Genomic DNA, 21,654 nt, shown 5'->3' on the forward strand with positions numbered 1-21,654 from the left:
GTGTTTTTTTGTTTTTGTTTTTTTCTTTTTTTGGCCGCCTTTCCGCTTATGGAGTTCCAGGGGCAGTGATCGGATCTGAGCCCCAGCTGCGGTTGAGGCACAGCCGTGGCAACGCGGGATCCTTAACCCACAGTTAGGGCTGGGCGTGGAACCTGTGTCCCAGCTCTGAAGAGATGCCCTGGATCCTGTTGAGCCACAGCAGGAACCCCAGGGAACCTTCACTTTTCCATTCACTGGTGGAGTGACTTTGGGAAATGAGGGGCAGGGATGATTTTTTGAACATCCTGCTGGCTGCAGATTCTTGGAGTGGTTAAGAGATTTGAGTCCTGCAGTCAGACTATCTGGATGCCCTAAGTATGTCCTAGTATAAACCATGTGTATCCTAGGCTAAATGTACTTAATCCCCCAGAGCTTCTGCTTTGTAAAATGCAAAGAACAATAATGCTTACTTCAAAGGGATCTTTTGATGATTGACTGAGATACTTAATGCATTCATTCCAAAAATACTGAGTACCTAGCCTCCAGCTCTGGGAGGGGCAGAGAGTGGAGTGGTGAAGAAAACTCTGGGATCCAGGCTATCTGGAGCCTAAAGGGAGATCCCAGATAAAACACAGTAAACGCTAAATAAGAAGGATTTCAAATCGCTGGAAATATGAAGAAAACGCCACACAGCGACTTCATTGAGAGCAGCTTTCCAGGAACATGGGCTACAGTATTAAGTAGGCTGATCGGGCTGCGGAAAGTTGCCTGCCATGGCTGCATGGACAACCTGGCCTTCCACGTGTAGCTGTGGTTCTCAGCCTGGTTGATTTCATTTCCCTCTACCACAGATCTACATCTAGCAAGATCGGGGCATTTTCGATGGTCACAAGTGGCGGAGGCGTGGGGAGGTTGTTCTGGCATCTAGTGGGAAAAGGCCGAGGTATCCTACACTGCATAGAACAGACCAAAAAAATGATCTAGTCCAAAATGTCAGTAGTGGCATGGTTGAGAAAACCTGCTGTAGAGAGAACAGCAAGGGCAAGGGTCATGAGTCAGGAGGGAGCTTGCTGTATATGGGGTACAAGTGGAAATCCAGTGTGGCTGAGTAAACCAGGATGAAGTGAGAGAGGGGGGCTGGGATAGAGGATGGAGCGCTATTGAGGGCACATGTTGAGGAACTTGGAATCATCCCCAAAGCAGCGGGTAGAGAGCTTTAAGCAAGGGAGGAAGGTAACCTACGTAATGCGCTCAACCCTGTAAGCGCAGCCGCAGTAACTCCTCCTGGCCAGAAGGCGGCGCTGGTCAACACTTGGCCTCGGGCCGCTCGGGGCGGCCTTCCTCTTGCCGTCTCCCTGCCTCGCTTTTTCCCCTCAGGAGAAGTCGGGAAGGTGGCGGCGGCGGCGGCGGCTGCGGCGGCGGTTGTCCCGGCCGGGCCGGTTGGTGTGGTCCGTCAGCCTGCGCTCCGCAGCGTCCGCGCGGCGCCGCGCCCAGCTTAGTCGAGTCGAGCCGCGGCGGCCGGGTCCGGCGCGGGCGGCGCGCGCTGACGGAAGGCGGCGGCCGCGGCCAGGGCGGCCGGTGGGACCGCGGGTCCCCGGCGCAGCGCCGCCCGGCTCCCGGCCCTGCCGGCCTCCTCCCTCGGCGCCGCGGCCATGGCGGCCAGCGCGAAGCGGAAGCAGGAGGAGAAGCACCTGAAGATGCTGCGGGACATGACCGGCCTCCCGCACAACCGAAAGTGCTTCGACTGCGACCAGCGCGGCCCCACCTACGTGAACATGACGGTCGGCTCCTTCGTCTGTACCTCCTGCTCCGGCAGCCTGTGAGTGCGGGGCCGCGGGGCGGGCGGGGGGCCTTTCCCTGGGCGTGGGGAGCGGGCGGCGGGCCAGGGGCCCTGCAGGGGTCCGGCCCCGGGCGGCGGTTGGGGCGCGGGCTCGCGGCGCCGGGGGGTCGAGGCCGGGGGCCGAGATGCGGTGGGCCCAGGCTGCTGGGCTGTGGGTGGGCTTTCGATTTCGGTGGGCCGGGGTCCAGGCCCGGGGCAGCCTTTGTGGGTGGGGCGTGGGCGGGGCTGGGGTCAGGAGGGGGCGCCCCGGGTGAAGGTCTCTAGTCCCTTGGAGCCGGCGCCGCCTCCCTTGGGCCTCGGCTCTTGGCTGCTGACCCCACGAAGCTACGGGGAAAAGACGCGAGGAGCCTGGGGAGGGCCGTGCGGGTCCTTTGTGTGCCCCGCCTCCCGGCGGCCGGGGCGCGGCGGTCGAGAGCGAGGCACCTGCCGGGCGCCGGTGGGGGGCGGGGGGAAGATGCTGGGGTGGGAGAGAGCAGGGACGCTTAGTCTGGGCTTTTCCTTCTAGGCTCGAGAGTACCTAGATCACTACGAGAAAGCTGACATTTAGGAGTAGCAGCGAAATTAAAATGTCTTGATGGCAGAGATGTGAATCCCAGGGGAAAAGTTAGAGAGGGTTAATTGGGGGGGGGGGAGGCAGAGGAAGCAGACGTGAGGTTGTGGGGCTTTAGCTTTATGGTCCAAAAAGAGTCAGGAGTTTGGGGAAAGTTTTAATGGAAATAAGGTATTGATTAGAAGCTGTGTCATTGTAAGTATGGTGGTGATATCTGTAAGATTTCTGTCAGTACCAAGTGTCTTGGCTGTATTCAGAAATGGGGAGCGGTGGAAAGACAGCATTCGGAAAAACGGAGACTACCGTCTTGAAATACTGGGATGGTTTCTATTTGTGCTTCTTTGCTTCATTAAACTTAGTTTTGATAAGCCTCTTGCTGTGATTGAAGATTCTTTTTTGAGAGTTTCCTTATGATTTTAGAACAGTAAGTTGCTTTTATGTACTAATTATTTTGTATCCAAAGTCATTTATTGACGAAGTGGTCATTTATTCTATCAAACTTCTTAAGTTCTTTCACTTGTACCGTTCTTTCAAATAAAGTAGTTTGGTGCCCCTCCCCCCAAAGAAAAATCTTTGTAAGATTAATGCTGAGACAAAGTATATAGCATATGAGGAAACTCATTCTTGGAAAATGCAAGGACTGCCCAGTAGTGTACGACTTTTTTTTTTTTTTTTTTTTTAAAGAGGCTTTTTGGGGGGGGGCGGGGGCAGAGAGGCATTATTAGGCTTCCATAACTATGATTTCTTCAACAAACATTTATTGGGTGGTTTACTAGGTTCTTTGTGAAGCCTTGGGATGTGTTGATGAACGCAGCAAAAGCATTCTCTTGGTGCTTGCATTCTATTGGAAGAGATGGTAACACATAATTAGTAATTAAATGAGAAAAATGTCAGGGGTAAGTATGCACTAAAATAGTATGATGGGAGAGACCTTGTCTGAGAGGCTGCTTTTAGATTGTAGAGTCAGAAAAGCACTCTGAGAAGTTGATAATTAGTGATGTTGTTGAATTACAACAGAATCTTTGAGCTGGGGGTATGTAGGAGATAGAATGGTTCATGCTTTTCATTTAGAAAGACCTAGTTGTCAAGCAGCTTTGCTTCTAAAATTAAGTCAGTGGTCCAATTCGTTTTAAGTATATTTGACTTTTATTATGTGCATCATAAGTATTCCCTATTTTTTACTAAACACAAGGTCCTTTGATACATTTAAAGTATTTGGTTTGAAAAAGGCAAGTATGTATTTACTGTTCTGGATTTCTGACATTTCTGTTTAGGGCTTTATCAGTGTAAATTTAATTTATTGCAGCAAATGTATAATATCAAGAAATATTTACAAATTTCTTCCTAGATTCCACGTCAGAAACATTATATATAAAAAGATATCTCAGTATAATGACAATTGTTTACTTTAATGGAATTTAATCTGTAATAGATAGGACTCAATATCTCTGTTTAGTGGTGATTCCACAAATATTTATTGCTCACTTGGCCTGTGTCATACACTGTGGGAGGCACTTGTCCTACTTGGATCTCACTGTCCTTAAGGAATTTGCAGTCTAAGTATGAAAAGACAGTTATGATACATTGTAATATTTCATTTCTTTGAATGAGCTATCCTTGGAATATGTAAATAAATAAGGAAAGCTTCCCAGAAGATTTGATGCCTGAGCAAAGTCCTTTAAAGACAAGATCCATATGGCAAGGGGCTTCATGCAGTTGAGAAGAACACGTGCTTGTGAGCTAGAGAAGCCTAGTTTTGAATCTTGGCTCCACTTAAAAGCTGTGTGGTATTGAGAATGTTATTCAGTCTCTTTGAGATTGAATTTTCTCATCATATGAGAGGATAAAGTTTACCGCATACGTATTGCATGTAGATTAGTTTTCAGTGTTAGAGATTTTGTTTGTTTTACGTCTCATATGATGCCTGGGATGTAACATGGATGGAGGGGCATTATTAGTGAGGGAAGAGGACATTCCTTGTGCAGGGAACACAGCATGAAAGGTGTTGAAGTGAGAAGCACCTTTATAAAAATTTGTGGGTTCGGATTCTTTAGAAGTAACTCAAAACCTGACTCAAGTTGGTTTAAAAATATGAGGGAAATTTATTGTTTGTTTTAAACTAAAACTTTATCCATTGATAAAATGATGTTGCCTAGATTTCCCTCATCCAAAGATGGCAGGCGGTCCCCAGCTCCTGGGGTTACATACTGCCTTAATTTATATCATTGTTGCAACTTTTCCAGAAGTTCTGTGATTCACTCTGGACTAGCCTAGGTCATATGGCTGCCTTGAACCTGTGCCCTCATTGGACATGTTCTATGATGATGTTACTGGAAAAGCAAGGACCCGAAAATAGATTCCCAAATAAGAAATCTAGGATCCTTGCGAAGAAAAGAATGGATCCCAGATCAAATGTCTTCTGTAGAAATATTGAAGGAACAGTAATTTCTGAGGTTTTTTTCCTTTAAAAAGCAATAATACAGGAAAATAATTTAAGAATAATAACATAGCTATTGAGTTTAACAATTATTATGTCTTTTGCTATTTAGATGTCATCGTTTAATTGACAGAATATGAATTTTGAGAAGACTTTGACACTGCCACTAGCTTTGTGACTTAGGGCAAAGTATTAAGCAAGGCTGCTATGTGTAGCTTGGCCTGGATCCATCCCCTTAGCCTCCGTTTTATTTTTTTGTGATAAGAAGATGATATATAACTTAAGGTTGTTCTGAGGATTAAAGGATAAAATTCACTGAATATTTATTGAACATATATTATTTTTGAGGGTGGGGCTAAGCAGTGGATGTACATATGCTAAATAAGGCATGCTAGCTGCCCTTCAGAAACCTTGATGTGCCTAAAAAAATGCTAACACAGTCAGTGGTGTCTACTATCATAAATTTTAAATTTTAGGGTAGTCACATGCCTTTTATTATTTATTTAGCAGTATCTTTGTTTAAATTAATTGAACATGTATCCTATGTTATTATTATCACTAGGCTCAGAGCTAATCTTTTCTTTCCTGTTTTTCTTTTTCCAAGATGACTATACTCTGTGCCTGTATTATGCTCATGTGAAACTTTAGATTTAGATGCATTAAGCTATTTGTCACTGAGGTAGAACGGGAGGGTGTTCTAACAGATTGATTTGTTACTATTTCTGGTTCTATCTACAGAAATATTTAGTATTACGAATGGCACTCCACTACAGCCAACGATAAAATATTGCCTTCATGTTAAAGAATTTTCAGTTGATTTACAGACTCAGCTTAGATCAAATTATTTATTTCATGAAGATTAACATTAGGGTAACTAGTAGGTAAGAAAAAAGAAAAAAAACGTTAAAGAATTGTGCTGTCCTGTAAAACTGAGTCGTAAACTTTTCAGGGAGAGTTTGGATAAAAATAAAAAATAATATTTGAGCAACAAACACCCTGTCCCTTTAAATACCAGCTATTTTATGTGGACAGTGCACTTAAACTTGGAATTTCACAGATGGATAAATGTAGCTGGATATTAACTTATACTCTGTTAATTTTGTGTGCATTCTGAGTCTTGTGGTGAATCTTTCTTAGAAGAAATTTCACGTTAAAGTTGGGCTAATGGAAAGAAGCATTTTATTTGTTTTAATACCGTTATTAGCATTTGAATGGATTGCCATCACATACCTTTTTGGAGCTCTGCTTGTAATATTCAGTACCACGTGAGGTCACAGTAAGAAGTGACATATCGTTAATTCCTTTTCCTCTTTTTTTAGTACTCTAACATGGCTACATTCAGTGACATATTTTGACAATGTAGTATAATTTGAAATTTGTGTAAGTGGCAAAACTATATGATACTTTTTTAATTATGAAAAATGGTTTTTTTTTTTTTTAAAGCAAATATTTTTTAAGTCCAGGCAGTAGCACATATACTGGGGATACAACAATGAAAGTATTAGAAATAATGTTAGTAACTACCTAGTTAGAATTATTGAGCGCTTGTTGTGTATCAGGTATTATTCCAGTAACAATCATAAGAGGAAAGCAGTAACCCCCTACAACTTTAAATTGTAAAATTAGCTTACACTCTTACTGCTTATTTGTAAATTATTGTGAATTCTATATATGGGGGATTTAAATGGGGGATTTTACTTTATTGGATTTTGAAAAGACAATCTATGGATGTATCATGCTTTTTTTTTTTTGTAGCTATGTCATGCTTTTTTTTTTTTTTTTTTTTGGCTGTGCCTTTGGCATGTGGAAATTCTTGGAGCAGGGATTGAACCATAGCAGCCACCTGAGCCACTGCAGTGACAAGGTGGGCTCCTTAACCCACTGCACCACAAGAGAAGTCCAAGTCTTTTTTTTTTTTTTTTTTTTGTCTTTTTGCTTTTTCTATGGCCGCACCTGCAACACATGGAGGTTCCCAGGCTAGGGGTCGAATAGCTGCTGGCCTGCGCCAGAGCCACAGCAATGCGGGTTCCGGCGCATCTGCAACCTACACCACAGCTCATGGCAACGCCGGATCCTTAATCCACTGAGCAAGGCCAGGGATTGAACCTGCAACCTCGTGGTTCCTAGTCAGATTCGTCAACCACTGTGCCATGACGGAAACTCCCCTTTTTTTAAAATCAGAGCCTTACTTAGCTTCAAATGTCTGTTCTTAGTTTTGAATTTTAGTTGTAAACTACTGTTGTGTATTGTGACTGTAATGGGATTTGGTTGATGTAGACTTTGGTAAATATATAGTTTAACTTATATACTGGTTCTGATACTGTTTTTTTTTTAATTTGGCACATCTGTACAGCCATGAATTAATCATTTTGATATTTGCTGTAATTGAACTGTAAATATAATTGAAACTGCTAATCTCAGGCAGTTCCATTCAGAATTGATGGTGGCTAGACTTATCAAAGGCAGTGGAAGCAAGCAGTCACGAAAAAGGTACACAAGCGCACACACACACACCACTTAGATTTTTAAATCTTAATATAGAATTGTTAATTTGCCAGAGCTAGGACTTTGAATATATCCGCTGGTTAGATTTTAATATAACTTAGACTCACGTTGTTATGTAAGATTTTTAGAATTTTAAGTTGCTTTTAAAGCAGTCTGAGCAGTGAATTGTTCTAGATCTTTTTTCAGTTTATATCTTTTACAATTCTTTTTTTTTTTTTTCAGTTTAAATCTACAGTTCTTGTCCACAGTTAAGTAACAGCTTTTCATAATGACTCAATTAAGTCTCTAAAATACTTAGTTTTCACTCATTTATCATTGTTTAGTTAAACTATATATTTACCAAAGACTATACAAACTAAAATTTTTTATATAATATATTAGTATTATATCAAACAATTCTTGATAACCATAAAACTCATTTGGAAGGAGCAAGAGAGAGAGCCTTCTGGCATGAAACTTCATTGAGCAATAGGCATTTGCTGTAGATTTTTTAGCAGAAAGGATGAATATGGATTCATCCAACAAATTGATTAAGAGAGACTCTTCTGTTGTGCTGTGAGCACCTTCTGTCCTGGGAAGACTCTTGGACATGACAGGAGGTGGTGAGGTCATTTGAACTGAACTTGCCACCAAGGGCATTTTTATATCACGTTTGTTTCTGTTCTTCTCGCATTTGTCTATGATAAATTTGGCTCAATGTGGTTGTAAACAGGTTTTTTTTTTTTTTTTTTTTTTTTTTTGGCTTGCTTTTTAGGGCTGCACCTGCAGCATATGGAAGTTCCCAGGCTAGGGGGCCAAGCGGAGGTACAGCTGCGTGCCTACACCACAGCCACAGCAACGTGGGATCTGAGCCTCGTCTGCCACCTACACCACAGCTCACGGCAATTCTGGATCCTTAACCCACTGAGCGAGGCCAGGGATGGAACCCACATCCTCATGGATCCTAGTCGGGTTCATTAACCACTGAGGCACGATGGGAACTCCAGTGTGATTGTAAACACTTTGACTTTTAGTCATTTTCAAAGCAGTAGTTGTACAATTTATCTAGATTAAATTTATATTAAAATTTAAAATATTAGTGAGTTGTATTACAAATGAAGATAATTGAAACATTCCTTTAAGGAGCTTCCTAACCTCTGGGCATCAATTTGAAAATTATTTTTTAAAAACCTCTGGAGGGCAAGTATTTAAGGCATTATTAGCCTGTTGTGGCCCCCTTTGCCTGGCAAAGCAATAAAGCTATCTTTTTCTCCTACAGCTCCCAACTCCCCACTCCCCCCAAAATAATAAAAACCTCTGGAGTTCTTGGCTGTGGTGCAAGAGGATCTATGGCATCTCTGGAGTGCTGGGATGCAGGTTTGATCCCTGGCCCTGCACAGTGGGTTATGAATCCAATACTGCTACAGTTGCGGTGTAAGTCGCAAAACATACACCTGTATCTAATTTCAGTACACTCTTTGGAAAATAAGTAAATCCCCAGACTGGCAATTTTCAGAGTTTTCTGTGCAACGTGCACAATGCTCACATGCTTGAGAAGCTCCTGTGGAGATATTCAAGGCGAGTGCCATTATTCTTCCTGTTCCCCCCACCCCCCACTCAGTATGGATTATTTCTCAATCCATATAGTCAGATTGATGATCATTTAGGAATATGCACCTCGGTTTCCTCTTATGTATAAAAAGTAAATGATTCATCCTGGTGTACTTTGTTTAATAGCAGGTTCCTTGTGATATTGTTTCAGTGTGCCACAGGAGAGCTTTTGCCCGAAGAAACCTGATTAGAGGTGATTAGAATGACATTCATTAACTTATAGGAGGGGTGGGAACCTTATTTGAATTACTTGAAATATGGGGAATGAGTTTTTGTTTAAGTTAAAACATACTTTTCCAAAAACTCCTGAGTAAGACATAGTCCCTTTTGGATTGGTACCATATCTGTTTGATAGAGGGAAGGAAGTTATAATTGCACTTTGTTTTTATTCTAGTTGCTTATTTTAAGAGATGAATTAACAGAGTGAAGCGTGATATAAAGAATTTGATTAGGATGATAAGGAGATTTGACTAGAGTGAGGGTAGGGAGCAGTACATGCGATCACTATCTTTGGGTAATTTTAAGGCCTTTATGTGAAGAGGTAATAGGTTTATTCTGTAGGGGGAGATAGAGGACTAGATATGAAAGTAACAGAGAAACATATAGGTAGTGTCAGATTCTAAAAATTCTTGTTCTTCTGGGTTTTTTTTTTGGTTAAATTTTGCGAGATTTTTGATGGGGGAGGTATGAAAATTGGCAGAACTAATGATGTGGGAAGATGTGGAAAGTTCCTCATTTCTTTCCTCAAACCTTTATCTCCTAATTACTCAGTGATATTTGGTGCCTTTAACTTGGAACAGTTGTGTTCAGTAGGTGCTTTTATAAAAAGATTGCTAGTGTCTAGTGAAGAATCTTGATATTTTTGAAATTTTAAAAATTCTTGGTGAGTGTTTTCATCAAAGAAAATAGCCTGTGTGTGTGTCTGTGTGTGTGTGTGTGTGTGTGTGTGTGTATGTTAAATTTGTGAGGTGGAGGAGCCATTTCTTTTTCTTTTTGGCCACACCCTTGGCCTGTGGAATTTCCAGGGCCAAGGATTGAACCCACACTACCCCACCAACTGGAGCCACAGCGGTGACAATACCAGGTCCTTAACCCTCTGAGCCACAAGGGAACTCCTATTTTCCATTTTTAAAAATGTTTATTTTAAAATTCAGTTTTATCTTTTATCAAAAGAACACATGCTCATGGTTTAAAAAGGCAAAGGCTTAAAATGAGCAAATAGCACTTGCCTATTCCTTTCCTCCATTTCTGATTACTGTGGATGGTGAGGTGACAGAACTCATGTCTGTTTTCTTCTTCTCTATTTGCCTTAATATTTCTAACATGCCCACGGCTATTTTTTTTTATCTTTCAGTTTTGGCTTTTATCTATTGAGTTTTCTACTGTACAAGAGGGAAGATGAGGCTTTGACTCTCTTTTAACACTCCTCTCACTGTCCACCTATACTCTGCGTCTACTCCTTCAATATCATATCACAGTTTTTGGTTTAATCACTATTTAGCATTCTCTGTATTGCATTATGTGCATATTGTTTCCAGCTAAGTCATATAGTTTAATACTACTACGTTTTCTTTCTTGTACAACCCTTTCTCCCTGAAGCTTTTAATCGTCCAGCTTTCTTCATTTGCTTTGTTTTCTATGGTACGTATCATTAATACATCTCCAGATAAATTACCTCTGGCTGAGTTATAAAACTTTTTCCATTATGATCAGATATATCAGGTACCTTAAAAAAAACAAAACAAAAAAAAAACCACTTCTGGGTACTTCGGTCATCCTCTGATCTGGATACGCTGCTCTCTAGGCCTGCTATGCAGCAGTCATCCTAAGACTTTCTTCTACTTCATTCTGGAAATTCCCTTTATGCCTGACTTTTGTTGAACCCTCTCTTTTCAGGACCCCCACATTTCCATTAGCTTCCTGATTAAATGTTAATAGGAGGTCATTTTTGAGAGCTCCATGGCTGAAAAATGTCTTATTCTGCCCTCATTTTAAAAGTATTGATTTGTCTATATTCACAAAGGTGAAAATAGTTTATTTTACCCTTAGAATCTTTAAGACATTGTTTAATTGTCTTTAAACCTTCAGTATTGCTGTTGAGAAATTTAATGCTGTTCTTATTACTCATTCTCTGTGCCCCATTTTCCATTCCCTCTTTGGGAGTATATATGATCTTTTTATTTTTTGTACCTGCTGTTCTGAACCTTATATTGAAGTATTATTTTCATAAAGGTTTTGCTCAGTGCCTTAGGCTTTTTTTGAGGGGGGTGCTGGTTTGGAAACTCCTGCTTTCTTTTTTTAATTATTATTAGTTTAGAGATAATTTTGTCTCATCTTCTTGGGAAATAAAAAAAAAGCCTTGCTGCCATTCTTCTAGGAGCCAGTTGAGGGAGAGGACTAGGGACATAGAATGTATTGTTCAGATAAGCCTCCGGTTTTTATCAGAGGACCCAGTGGCAGTCCTCAGCTATGCCTGAACCCAGAGTCTGTTTGCTATAGTCTCTCCAGATTAAATTTTCCTCCAGACATCTGCCTAGGATTTGGTAGGACTAGTCTTGTTGGATGTAGGGAAACTGAGAATCTGACTATTTTTGACCCTATGAAAATCCCCCCAACCTGTGTTTTGGTTCCTTTTGTAAATCTTTCAGTGGCTCTCCGATGGGACTCACCTGCTAGTTGGCTTCTCTCACCTCTGTAGGAGTTTCTGTTTTGGTTTGCTTTATTCTGCAGAGTCAGTTCACTGCCGATATATTCTCTGAATTTTGTTATTAGAGAACTGTAGTATGTATGCCTTTGAGTTCGTTCCTTGTTCCCTGACCCCCTCTTTGTGGGTTAATGCCTTTTTATTCCTTTGCTATCATTTCAGTGGGGTTTAGGGAGGTAGTAAAGACAGACATTTTTGGATTTTGTCCTCTTTTAACTGGCGTACCTTAATTAGATTTAAATTGTTACCTAAGTATTATTTTTTTGGTGCTGTCCTAAATGTTACAAGGACCTTACAGTGTAGTATTTCTCGCTTTTAAAAATAGGAACCCAAAATAACAGTTATGGTTTGCACTATGGGGTGGGTGGGGATGTGTGTGTGTATTTTCAGTATTTTAAAGTTTGGTTCTGGATAGACTAATATTTTGGACTATCTGATACAGATAGTATCTTGATATTAAAAGTCTGTAGATTTTTTGATAATCTCTTAAAGGTATTTTCCATTCATTGTAGAACTTAAATGTGTAATTTTTATAATATGAAACATTCATACATAGTATTTTTACTAAATAGCTAAGATTGGGATAGATCTATGTGTCAAATTAGCTTTATTACTTTATGCTAACATTAACAACCACCTAAATTTCCACAGCCTAATAAAACATTTTAACCATTTTTTCCCCAGCAGGAGAAAAACAATTAATAAATAAGCTAAATAAGCTCTCTTACGTATTCGTCAGCACACATTGCTATTTGAGTTGAACATTTGACTATTTGCAAGATTGTTTGAGGCATAGTTAAGGGTAGCACACTGGGAGTTCCCATTGTGGCTCAGAGGAAACAAATCTGACTAGTAACCATGAGGTTGCAGGTTTGATCCCTGGCCTTGCTCAGTGGGTTAAGGATCTGGCATTGTTGTGAGCTGTGGTGTAGGTCACAGACCCAGCTCGGATCCCATGTGCTGTGGCTGTGGTGTAGGCCGGCAGTTGTAGCTCTGATTAGATCCCTAGCCTGGGAACCTCCAACATGCCGCAACTGCAGCCCTAAAAAAAAATAGCACACTGGTGGACATATGGAATGAGTCACACCATCTCCATCTGGTTTGCTGTCATACCTGGGTGGTGGTCGTTACAAGTAAAATTCCTGGGGATCTGCATATGACTTAATTACACTGCAGAAACACTGGGCTCCACCAGTAGATGACTTTGGAACTTCTTGAAACCAATTTACTGGCAAACATGCTTTCAAAATATCAGTGCTACTATTATTAAGTGAGTCATTATTTAATTTTTTTTCACTAGAGACTTAAAATGTGTATTTTAGGATCCAGAGTGAGTAGTACTTCAGTATTGGAACTATAAAAATGATGTTGTTTACTTGCCTAACACTTTGATCCAGTAGTTATGACTAATGTCATTATAGTAAAGTGTTTTATAAACACCGGCTTCACATACAGCTAGACTAGACTTAGTAAAAAAGGGGAAGTGGCTCCAGCTTCCAGAATATGTCTTAAAAATAACTAGATGAGTAAATAATTCAGTATTGATTAATTTGGATTTCATTCATTTAACTGATCAGATTTGGTAGATGGAGAAGATGGTCTGCAAATGAAAATTTAATTTGTGTAAAAGTAGTGGCTGCGATAGGTAGTGACATGGATTCTTACGTTGACATACATTAAAACCAGCTTTTTTGTTGTGTAGTTCTATGAGTCTTGTGTGTGTGTGTGTGTTTTGTCTTTTTAGGGCTGCACCCTTGGCATCTGGAGGTTCCCAGGCTCTAGGGGTCTAATCGGAACTGTTGCTGCCAGCCTACGTCAGAGCCATAGCAACGCCAGATCTGAGCTGCGTCTGCGACTTAGACTGCACCTAACGGTAACGCTGGATTCTCAACCCACTGAGCGAAGCCAGGGATTGAACCCGCAACCTCATGGTTCCTAGTTGGATTTGTTTGTGCTGTGCCATGACGGGAACTCCCTAGGAGTCTTAACATGTGTACAGATTCATGTAACTCCGACCACAGTTAGCATATGGAAAAGGGAGTTCCCGTCGTGGCGCAGTGGTTAACGACTGTATAATCTTTTTAGGTTTTAGTGCCTTCTTCACTCAGTATAACTTTAGGATAAATTCCATGTTAATTGTTACATATTTTGATAGTCCATTTCTCCTTATTACTGAGAGTATTTCACTGCTTGTGCATTTACTCATATCTCACTTGAGGGACATTTGGGTTGTTGTCCAGTTTTTGATGCATGTGAACCAACCCAGTTGTTTCATACAGATATTTATATACAGATTTTTATTTCACTGGGGTAAATAGCTAAGAGTAGAATTGTTAGGTCATATGGTAAGTGTATGTTTAATTTAATTAAAAAAATGACGGAGTTCCCATCATGGCTCAGTGGTTAATGAATCTGACTAGGAACCATGAGGTTGTGGGTTCGATCCCTGGCCTCGCTCAGTGGGTTGAGGATCCAGCATTGCCGTGAGCTGTGGTGTAGGTCACAAGTTGCTGTGGCTGGCAGCTACAACTCCAATTCGACCCCTAGCCTGGGAACTTCCATATGCCATGGGTTTGGCCCTAGAAAACACACACACAAAAAAATTGTCAGTGTTTTTGTTTTGATTTGACTTCCCCTTTATACTGGTTTTAAGGCTATAAATTCCATGTTATTTCATGGTCACCACTGAAACTTTTATTCTCCATCCTAATATTGTAGAGTTAATCAGTATTTTAACCTTCCCCTAATAATACAAAGTCTTTAAAAATACGAAGTGCTGTTGGTGGCAAAATGTTAAATTTGCTCCCTCCCCTCTACTATAAATAGGACACTTTGAAATCAGATGATATTTGTTTACATTTGCCAGTGTGTTTCACAGTTTCTTTGCTCACCTTTTTGCATCTCAGGACCTTCTTGGGGTTATTTTTCTTCTTAAAGTATATGCAGTATACAGTCATCCCTTGTTACACATGGGGGATTCGTTCCAGGATGCCTCGTGTTTACCAAAATCTGAAGATGCTCAAGTCCTTGATGTAAGATGCGTATAACCTGCACCCATCCTCCTGTATACTTTAAACCATCTCTAATTGCTTATGATACCTAATACAATGTGAATGCCTTGTAAATACAGTGTGAATGCTGTGGGCATATGGCAAATTCAAATTTTGCTTTTTGGAACTTGCTGGAATTTTTCTCCTCCAGTAGTTTTGATCTTTAGTTGGTTGAATCTCTGGATGTGGAACCCACGGACACAGAGGGCCAACTGTATGTTTATTTAGTGAAGCTGTCCTGGGGGTAAACTCTGATCTTTGCTTATCTTGAAAATATTTTGATTTTACACTTCAAAGTTTTTTTTTTTTGCTGGGGTTTACACTGTTGCTTTTTTCTTCCTACTTGAAGATAATATTCTGCTATTTTCTGTTTTCCATTGAGAAGTCTTTCAGTCAGATTTTGTTTCCTCTGTCTTTTCTTTCATATTGCTTTTAAGATGTTCTCTTCGGAGTTCCCGTCGTGGCGCAGTGGTTAACGAATCCGACTGGGAACCATAAGGTTGCGGGTTCGGTCCCTGCCCTTGCTCAGTGGGTTAATGATCCGGCGTTGCCGTGAGCTTTGGTGTAGATTGCAGATGCGGCTCGGATCCTGCGTTGCTGTGGCTCTGGCATAGGCCGGTGGCTACAGCTCCGATCGGACCCCTAGCCTGGGAACCTCCATATGCCGCGGGAGCGGCCCAAGAAATAGCAAAAAGACAAAAAGAAAAAAAAAAAAAAGGTGTTCTCGTCATCTTTGAAGTTTCACCCAAATGTTTCTTAGTATGAATTTCATTTTTGCTGATTTTGTTAAGCTATGTTTCCTATATCTGTAGAGACATGACTTTCATTGACTCTTAAAAATCTCAGCCATTGGCTCTTCTAGTGTTGCCTCTCCTTTTAATTCTGTCTCTCAAAATCAAAAATGTTGATTACACTTTTTAATAGCCCCCTCCTTTCCTTTTCTGAAAGTCTTTTCTGTCTCCTTTTGCACTTGTGCTGCCTTCTGGGTTATTGCTTCTATCTTCTAGGTCACCAAATCCCTCTTTTGTTATGTCTAATCTGCTCCTTTATTTATTGAATTTATTAATGAATTTTTAATTTCCACATTTATACTTTTTTTTAATCTGTGAAAATTCTGACTTTTAAGTTTACATGTTCTGATAATTACATATTTCCTGTTCACTGTTGTTCCATCTTTTGTTAAACATTTCCCATATGCTGTGTTTATCTTATATTTTGTGTTTGATAATGCCAATGGCTAAAATCTTGGGGAGAAGTGGTATAAGAGAGATGTTGTTTCTACTGACTCAGGCTCAGCGATTTGTTGTTGTGTGATGATTTTTTTTTTGCTTTTTTTGGGGGGGGGCATTTGTACCTGGCATATGAAGTTTCCAGGCTGGAGTTGGAATTTGGCCTGCCGCCTATGCCACAGTCACAGCAACACGGGATCGAAGCTGCGTCTGCAACCTACACCACAGCTCATGGCAACACCAGATCTGTAACACACTGAGTAAGGCCAGGAATCAAACTCACATCCTCATGGGTACTTAGTTGGGTTTGTTACTGCTGAGCCATAACAGGATGATTTTTATTGTATTGAACTTAATGGTTCTAAATCCTGATAGCATAAATTATAAGTTAGGAATGCATTTCTCTTGAGAGGATTTGCATATTCTTTTGCTGGGGTCCATGGGGACTACTAACCTGAAGCTACTTAATTCTACGTCCAGGGCCTTAGGTTTAACAGGGATATCTCAGGTCTACGTCTCTCAATCTTGTCTTAGCTGTTGTGGGTATTTGCCTTCTGAGCGACACTGAATTTTTTTGTGTAACATGGACCACTCTTCTGGTTTCAGCTCAGTTTTTTATTTTTTGTCTTTTCTTTAGCAAAGAGGAGTCCTAAGAGATTCCCCTTACTTTCTAGAAATATTAACAATTAAGTGTTTTTTTATCTTTTCTTTTTGAATAATTTACTATGGAGTGTCAGATTTTAGCAGAGGGATCTTTTCAGAATAAATAGTTTTTCGTACTCTTGTAAATTGGGATGGATTAATGAGATTGGATATGCAAAGCGTCAGTGTAGTTACTTTATAAATACTTCCTTCTGCCTTACTAACTTATATTTTACCTACCAATTTGTGTAAGTGTGCTTGACATCATATAGTTTATTCTTGGTTATTTTTGGGGGTGCACTTTGGTTAGTCTTTTCTAATTTAAATTTTAGCATGTACAAATTTAAAACTATATAATTTGTAATTTGATAGTATTTCTAGTTTCTGTTATTCTGGAAATGGTAAAGTTATGGGAAAGTAAAAATCTTTTATTGTAGCGAATTACTGTTGTGGCTCAGTGCGTTAAGAACCTGACTAGTTATCCATGAGAATTTGGGTTCGATCCCTGGCCTTGCTCACTGGGTTAAGGATCCAGTGTTGCCATGAGCCGAGGTGTAGGTCGTAGACATGGCTTTTGGATCTGGTGCGGCTGTGACATAGGCCGGCAGCTGCAGTTGGAATTTGAACCCTGGCCCGGGAACTTCCATGTGCTGCAGGCGTGGCCCTAAAAACCACAGCCATGGCCACACCACATTCAAGCAGCATCTGTGACCTACATTGGAGGTTATGTGGAGGTGAATGTGTAGAATCTCTTATAAAGATTGAACCTAGGTACAGTTTATATCTCAATAGCGACCTAAAAGAATTCTGCTTCTTTCTTTCACTTGGTAATTAATATATTTGGTATATTTAGAGCAGTGGTTCTCGACTCTGCTACCCCACCCTACCCCCAGGGGACATTTGGCATTATCTTGAAACATTTTTCATGATCTTTACTGGGTTGGGGAATGCTACTGGCACTTAGTGGGTAGAGGCCAGGGATGCTGCTCTACATTGTACAATGCACAGGACAGTCCCGTCACAATAAAGAATTCTCTGGCCCCAAATGTCATTAGTGTCTGATTTAGAGAAATGAAGTAAAGGTAAATTGTTGATGCTGGTAGGTGTATTTAGGAGGAAAGTTTTCCAGGATTTTGAGAAAAACTGAAAGAAAGCTTTAGAAAGGAAAACTGTTCTCTCTTTCGTTTTTTTTCTGTAATTTTCAGCATAGACTTTGACATCCATAAAGCCAGGACTACAAGTCCACAGATTTTTTGACTACTATTATTTAGTTGAGTTGTCTATATTTCTTGCTATTTTTTTTATTACAGAATAATAGAAATTCATTGTAGAAAGCTTGAAGAGAATAGAACATTATAAATAGGAAAAAAAAAATCATTCCGTGCCATCATATATAGACACAGACTGTTAACACTTTGGGGTATTTAGTTTATTTTCTTTGCAGACATTTTTTTCTTTTTATGGCTTCACCTGAGGCACATACAAGTTCTTAGGCTAGGGGTCGAGTTAGAGCTGCAGCTGCCGGCTTATGCCACAGCATGACCACACCAAATCCGAGCCGCATCTGTGACCTGCGTTGTAGCTTGCAGAAATGCCAGATCCTTAACCCACTGAGCAAGGCCAGGGTTCAAACCCACATCCTCACAGAGACAACGATGAGTCCTTAACCTGCTGAGCCATAACAGGAACTGCTTCTTTGCAGATATTTTTAATGGGGTTTTGAGAATACTATGTAATTTTCGTCTTAAAAAATTAAAACATAAGCATAAATATATACAGTTATACAGTTTTATTGTCACTTAACCACTTCCTTTTTGGTAATGAAGTGTTTATGATTTTTTTATTATGAGTAATGTTTGATGAACATCTTGTACATAGTTAAGTTTCAGATTCCTTCTTTAGAATAGATTCCTAAGAGATTATTAGTAGGTCAGCTGGCAGGAATGAGGTTCTTGAATCAGGATGGTGAGTTTGGAGTTCATGTCATGGCTCAGGGGTTAACAAACCCGACTAGCATCCATAAGGACGTGGGTTCGATCCCTGGCCTTGCTCAATGGGTTAAGGATCTGGCATTGCTGGGAGCTGTAGTATAGGTCGTAGACGTGGCTTGGATCCTACGTGGCTGTGGCTGTGGCTGTGGCATAGGCAGGCGGCTACAGCTCCATTTTGACCCATAGCCTGGGAACATCCATATGCTGGGGATGCATCCCTAAAAAGACCAAAAAAAAACATTTTTCACTGCAGACTCATCAGTCTGCATTCTTCCTAAGAGATCAGAGTTGGCCTTGAATTTTTTTTTCTTTCCACCAAGCTATCTGTAATATTCATGTACAAAACCCTTGAAAGCTATAACAGGAAAACTTTTTGCACTGAAAATGTAATCTACCAGAATTAATGGAGTATAAAAGAGCAATTAGACAGACCAACATGAACAAATGTAAAATTTCCTTGGAGTTACTTAGTTTACATATGTAATATGCCCTTGCAAAATTGTGTCTACTACATTTATAAATTGAATCCTATTTTAAGTGGGCTCAGGGAGCTCATTTGAAGATAGTCTGTAATAAATGTTCTTGTTAGGTAGGAAAGTGTCCTTTCATATTTGGTTAAGAGTATGTTCTGGTTGTGTTTGTTTCATAAGTTCAAAATTTTGTCCACTTATTTAAATAATAAGAATATCTTCTTTATGCATATATGGACCCTAGGAATAAAGTAGGGCCTCAAGAAGGTATGAGCGAATAAGCTGTACACTGCAGTGCTTTCATGAGATTTTATCTGTATGATATAACTTCAGAAGAGTCAGGGGGTTCCCTCATTTAATGATTTGCAAAGTGTAGGGGTATGATTCATTGTTCCAAAGTTTCTTATCCAAAACATATATCCTTCTAGCAGTGTTTGTCATTTGAAACTTATTAGAAAGTTATTCCTTTGCCTTTTCTACATTTTAAAAGCATATTGCAAGGGAAGTGGAAGGGTAGAGGCTGGAACAAGGAGGAGGTATTAGAGACTAAGAAGAGACAAAGTTGCTAGTTACGAGGGAGGAGCAGAGGAGTTTGAGAGAACAATGAAATTACTCCTCTTTAAGTTGTTTGGAACAAGCCAGAACAAAATAAATATCATAAATTTATAAGCTTGGTGAAAATGATGAGATTAGTTTTATGCTTATGGTATGGATGAATTAGAAAGCAAAATATCCAGCTTTAAAGGACAATAATGACTTTCCTAAATTTGCACGTTTCAAAATTTACAAGACATCTTTAAAGTCTTAATTTGTGATTGCTAGTTGTAAAGGTACTTGAAAGTAATTCATACTGTAGTTTATGTCTTCATAGTTAAGTTTGAAATTTTTACTGGGGTAAAATTGCTGTGTTCAGTTTCTCCTACTGTGCTATCTTTATTTCTGTGTTTTATGACTTATTAAGAGCTGGAAAGAACATAATTTGTTAGTTTAAAACTTAAGGAAAAACAACAGAACCCAATTTAACGTTTCTCCACTTCAAAATGTGAAACAGATAAGTTGCATCTTGTCATAAATCAAGGCATAATCTGAAAAGTATGCCATTTATTTCTTATAGCAGGGAGAGAAAGAAGCAGCAACATATGAGAATTGAGGCGCTTTTGTTAATTCTGTATTATTGTTTTGACAATATATTTTCTATTTCTAGAATTTTCCATACCATATTTAATTCAAAAATGTTTCCAGAATATTTTTTGAAAGACTTTTGGTTTATGTGTTATTTTACATACATTGTTAACTCTCATCAAATTAGCATGGATGATTGCAAGTTAACTATGGCAGTTTTACAGAAGTATAAACTATCTGTTCTAGACCTTCAATTTCAAGTGAGGTCTTTACTGGAGGATATGATGCCAAACTGATTTTATGAATCTTTACATAGATTACTCATTACTTTGCATAGATTATTTAACCCTTACTCTTGTGGGTGGAGTAGGCCATTTAGTGACAGTTGGATAAAATGTAAGTAGTTCTTACTCTCTGAGTGCATTTCTGTTTAGTTTTTCCTGTGTGTGATACATCAAGCAACTTAAAATCCTCTTGAGGCCATTTATACAGAAAAGGCTTCAAGGTTGTAAAGTACCTTAAAAGTACTTATTCAGGTATGTCTTGAACCTCTTCATGTCCCTACAATTTCCTCTTGAACACTTTGGCCTTGTGAAGTGATTGAAATTATTCTTTATTAGTAACCCTTTTTTGAATTGAAGTTGAAATGGAACTTTTTTCTTATCAGTTAATAACTTCAAGGTTCCTTGGGTTAATTTTCAGTTTTCAAAATCAGCCTCGAAGGTAGTAGGTATTTGATTACAATATTTGTATAACTCCATACTTGACACATCACTGTCACTTTCTTAGGAAATACGAAAATATTTAAATAATAACTTTGTGAATTCTTTACCACGAGCCCATCATGTATATATACGTGTGTGTGTATACGTGTAAAATTCTCCTTCCATCAGAAATACCGCTAAAGCAGTATACCAGTATTTGTATTTTCTAGAAGCCCTTGTGTTATAGTTACTTTGTGCTTCTAACTAGGTCATTTCTCAAATTTATCTGTATATTATTTGGTAAGTCTCACCAAATTTACTTCAACATACCTATTGTGGGGATTCATAGTTTAAAATAATTTTAAAATACTCTTAGTTTATGGAATGAAAACACTGTTCCAGGTTTAAGTGTGTTAATTAAAAATGTTTTGCACTGATGTGCAGTTTTTAAAATACTATGGTATGTAATACTAAATCTGTAAAATATTTTGTTTTTTTAGGCGAGGGTTAAATCCACCACACAGGGTGAAATCCATCTCTATGACAACATTCACACAACAGGAAATTGAGTTCCTTCAAAAACATGGAAATGAAGTAAGTGGCTTTTTTTGTTTGTTTTTTATAATTTTCAACTTTTTTGTTGGCAGTTATTTTAATAAGTTTAGAATGGTGAATTTTCACTGTCTAAAAAGTTATTTTTTTATTCTGTATTTAGATGTTTTAGACTGTACTCACTTAATAATGTATTCAGAATTAATGTCTGCCACGTAAATACTTTACCTTAAGCCTGGGATGAAACCTGGGTTTAAAATTTGTCAGTATTGAATGTAAAAGGCATTTA

General features: G+C 39.5%; 1 protein-coding gene across 12 annotated transcripts in view; it reads left to right on the plus strand.

Annotated features, from left to right (window-relative positions):
* AGFG1 (ArfGAP with FG repeats 1) overlaps positions 1,534–21,654 on the plus strand; it is an 81,977-nt gene continuing 61,856 nt past the window's right edge. For 8 of the 12 annotated variants that reach the window (XM_021075863.1, XM_021075862.1, XM_021075864.1 and 5 more), the window contains exons 1-2: positions 1,542–1,798; positions 21,314–21,407. In XM_021075863.1, the coding sequence (XP_020931522.1) occupies positions 1,632–1,798; positions 21,314–21,407 (261 nt within the window). In that variant the 5' untranslated portion in view covers positions 1,542–1,631. Of the gene's footprint in view, positions 1,799–21,313; positions 21,408–21,654 lie in introns of all 12 variants that reach the window. The other 4 variants (XM_021075866.1, XM_021075869.1, XM_021075860.1 and 1 more) reach the window with 3 other exon arrangements.

This window comes from Sus scrofa, chromosome 15, assembly GCF_000003025.6.
Source record: "Sus scrofa isolate TJ Tabasco breed Duroc chromosome 15, Sscrofa11.1, whole genome shotgun sequence".
Lineage (NCBI taxonomy): Eukaryota > Metazoa > Chordata > Mammalia > Artiodactyla > Suidae > Sus > Sus scrofa.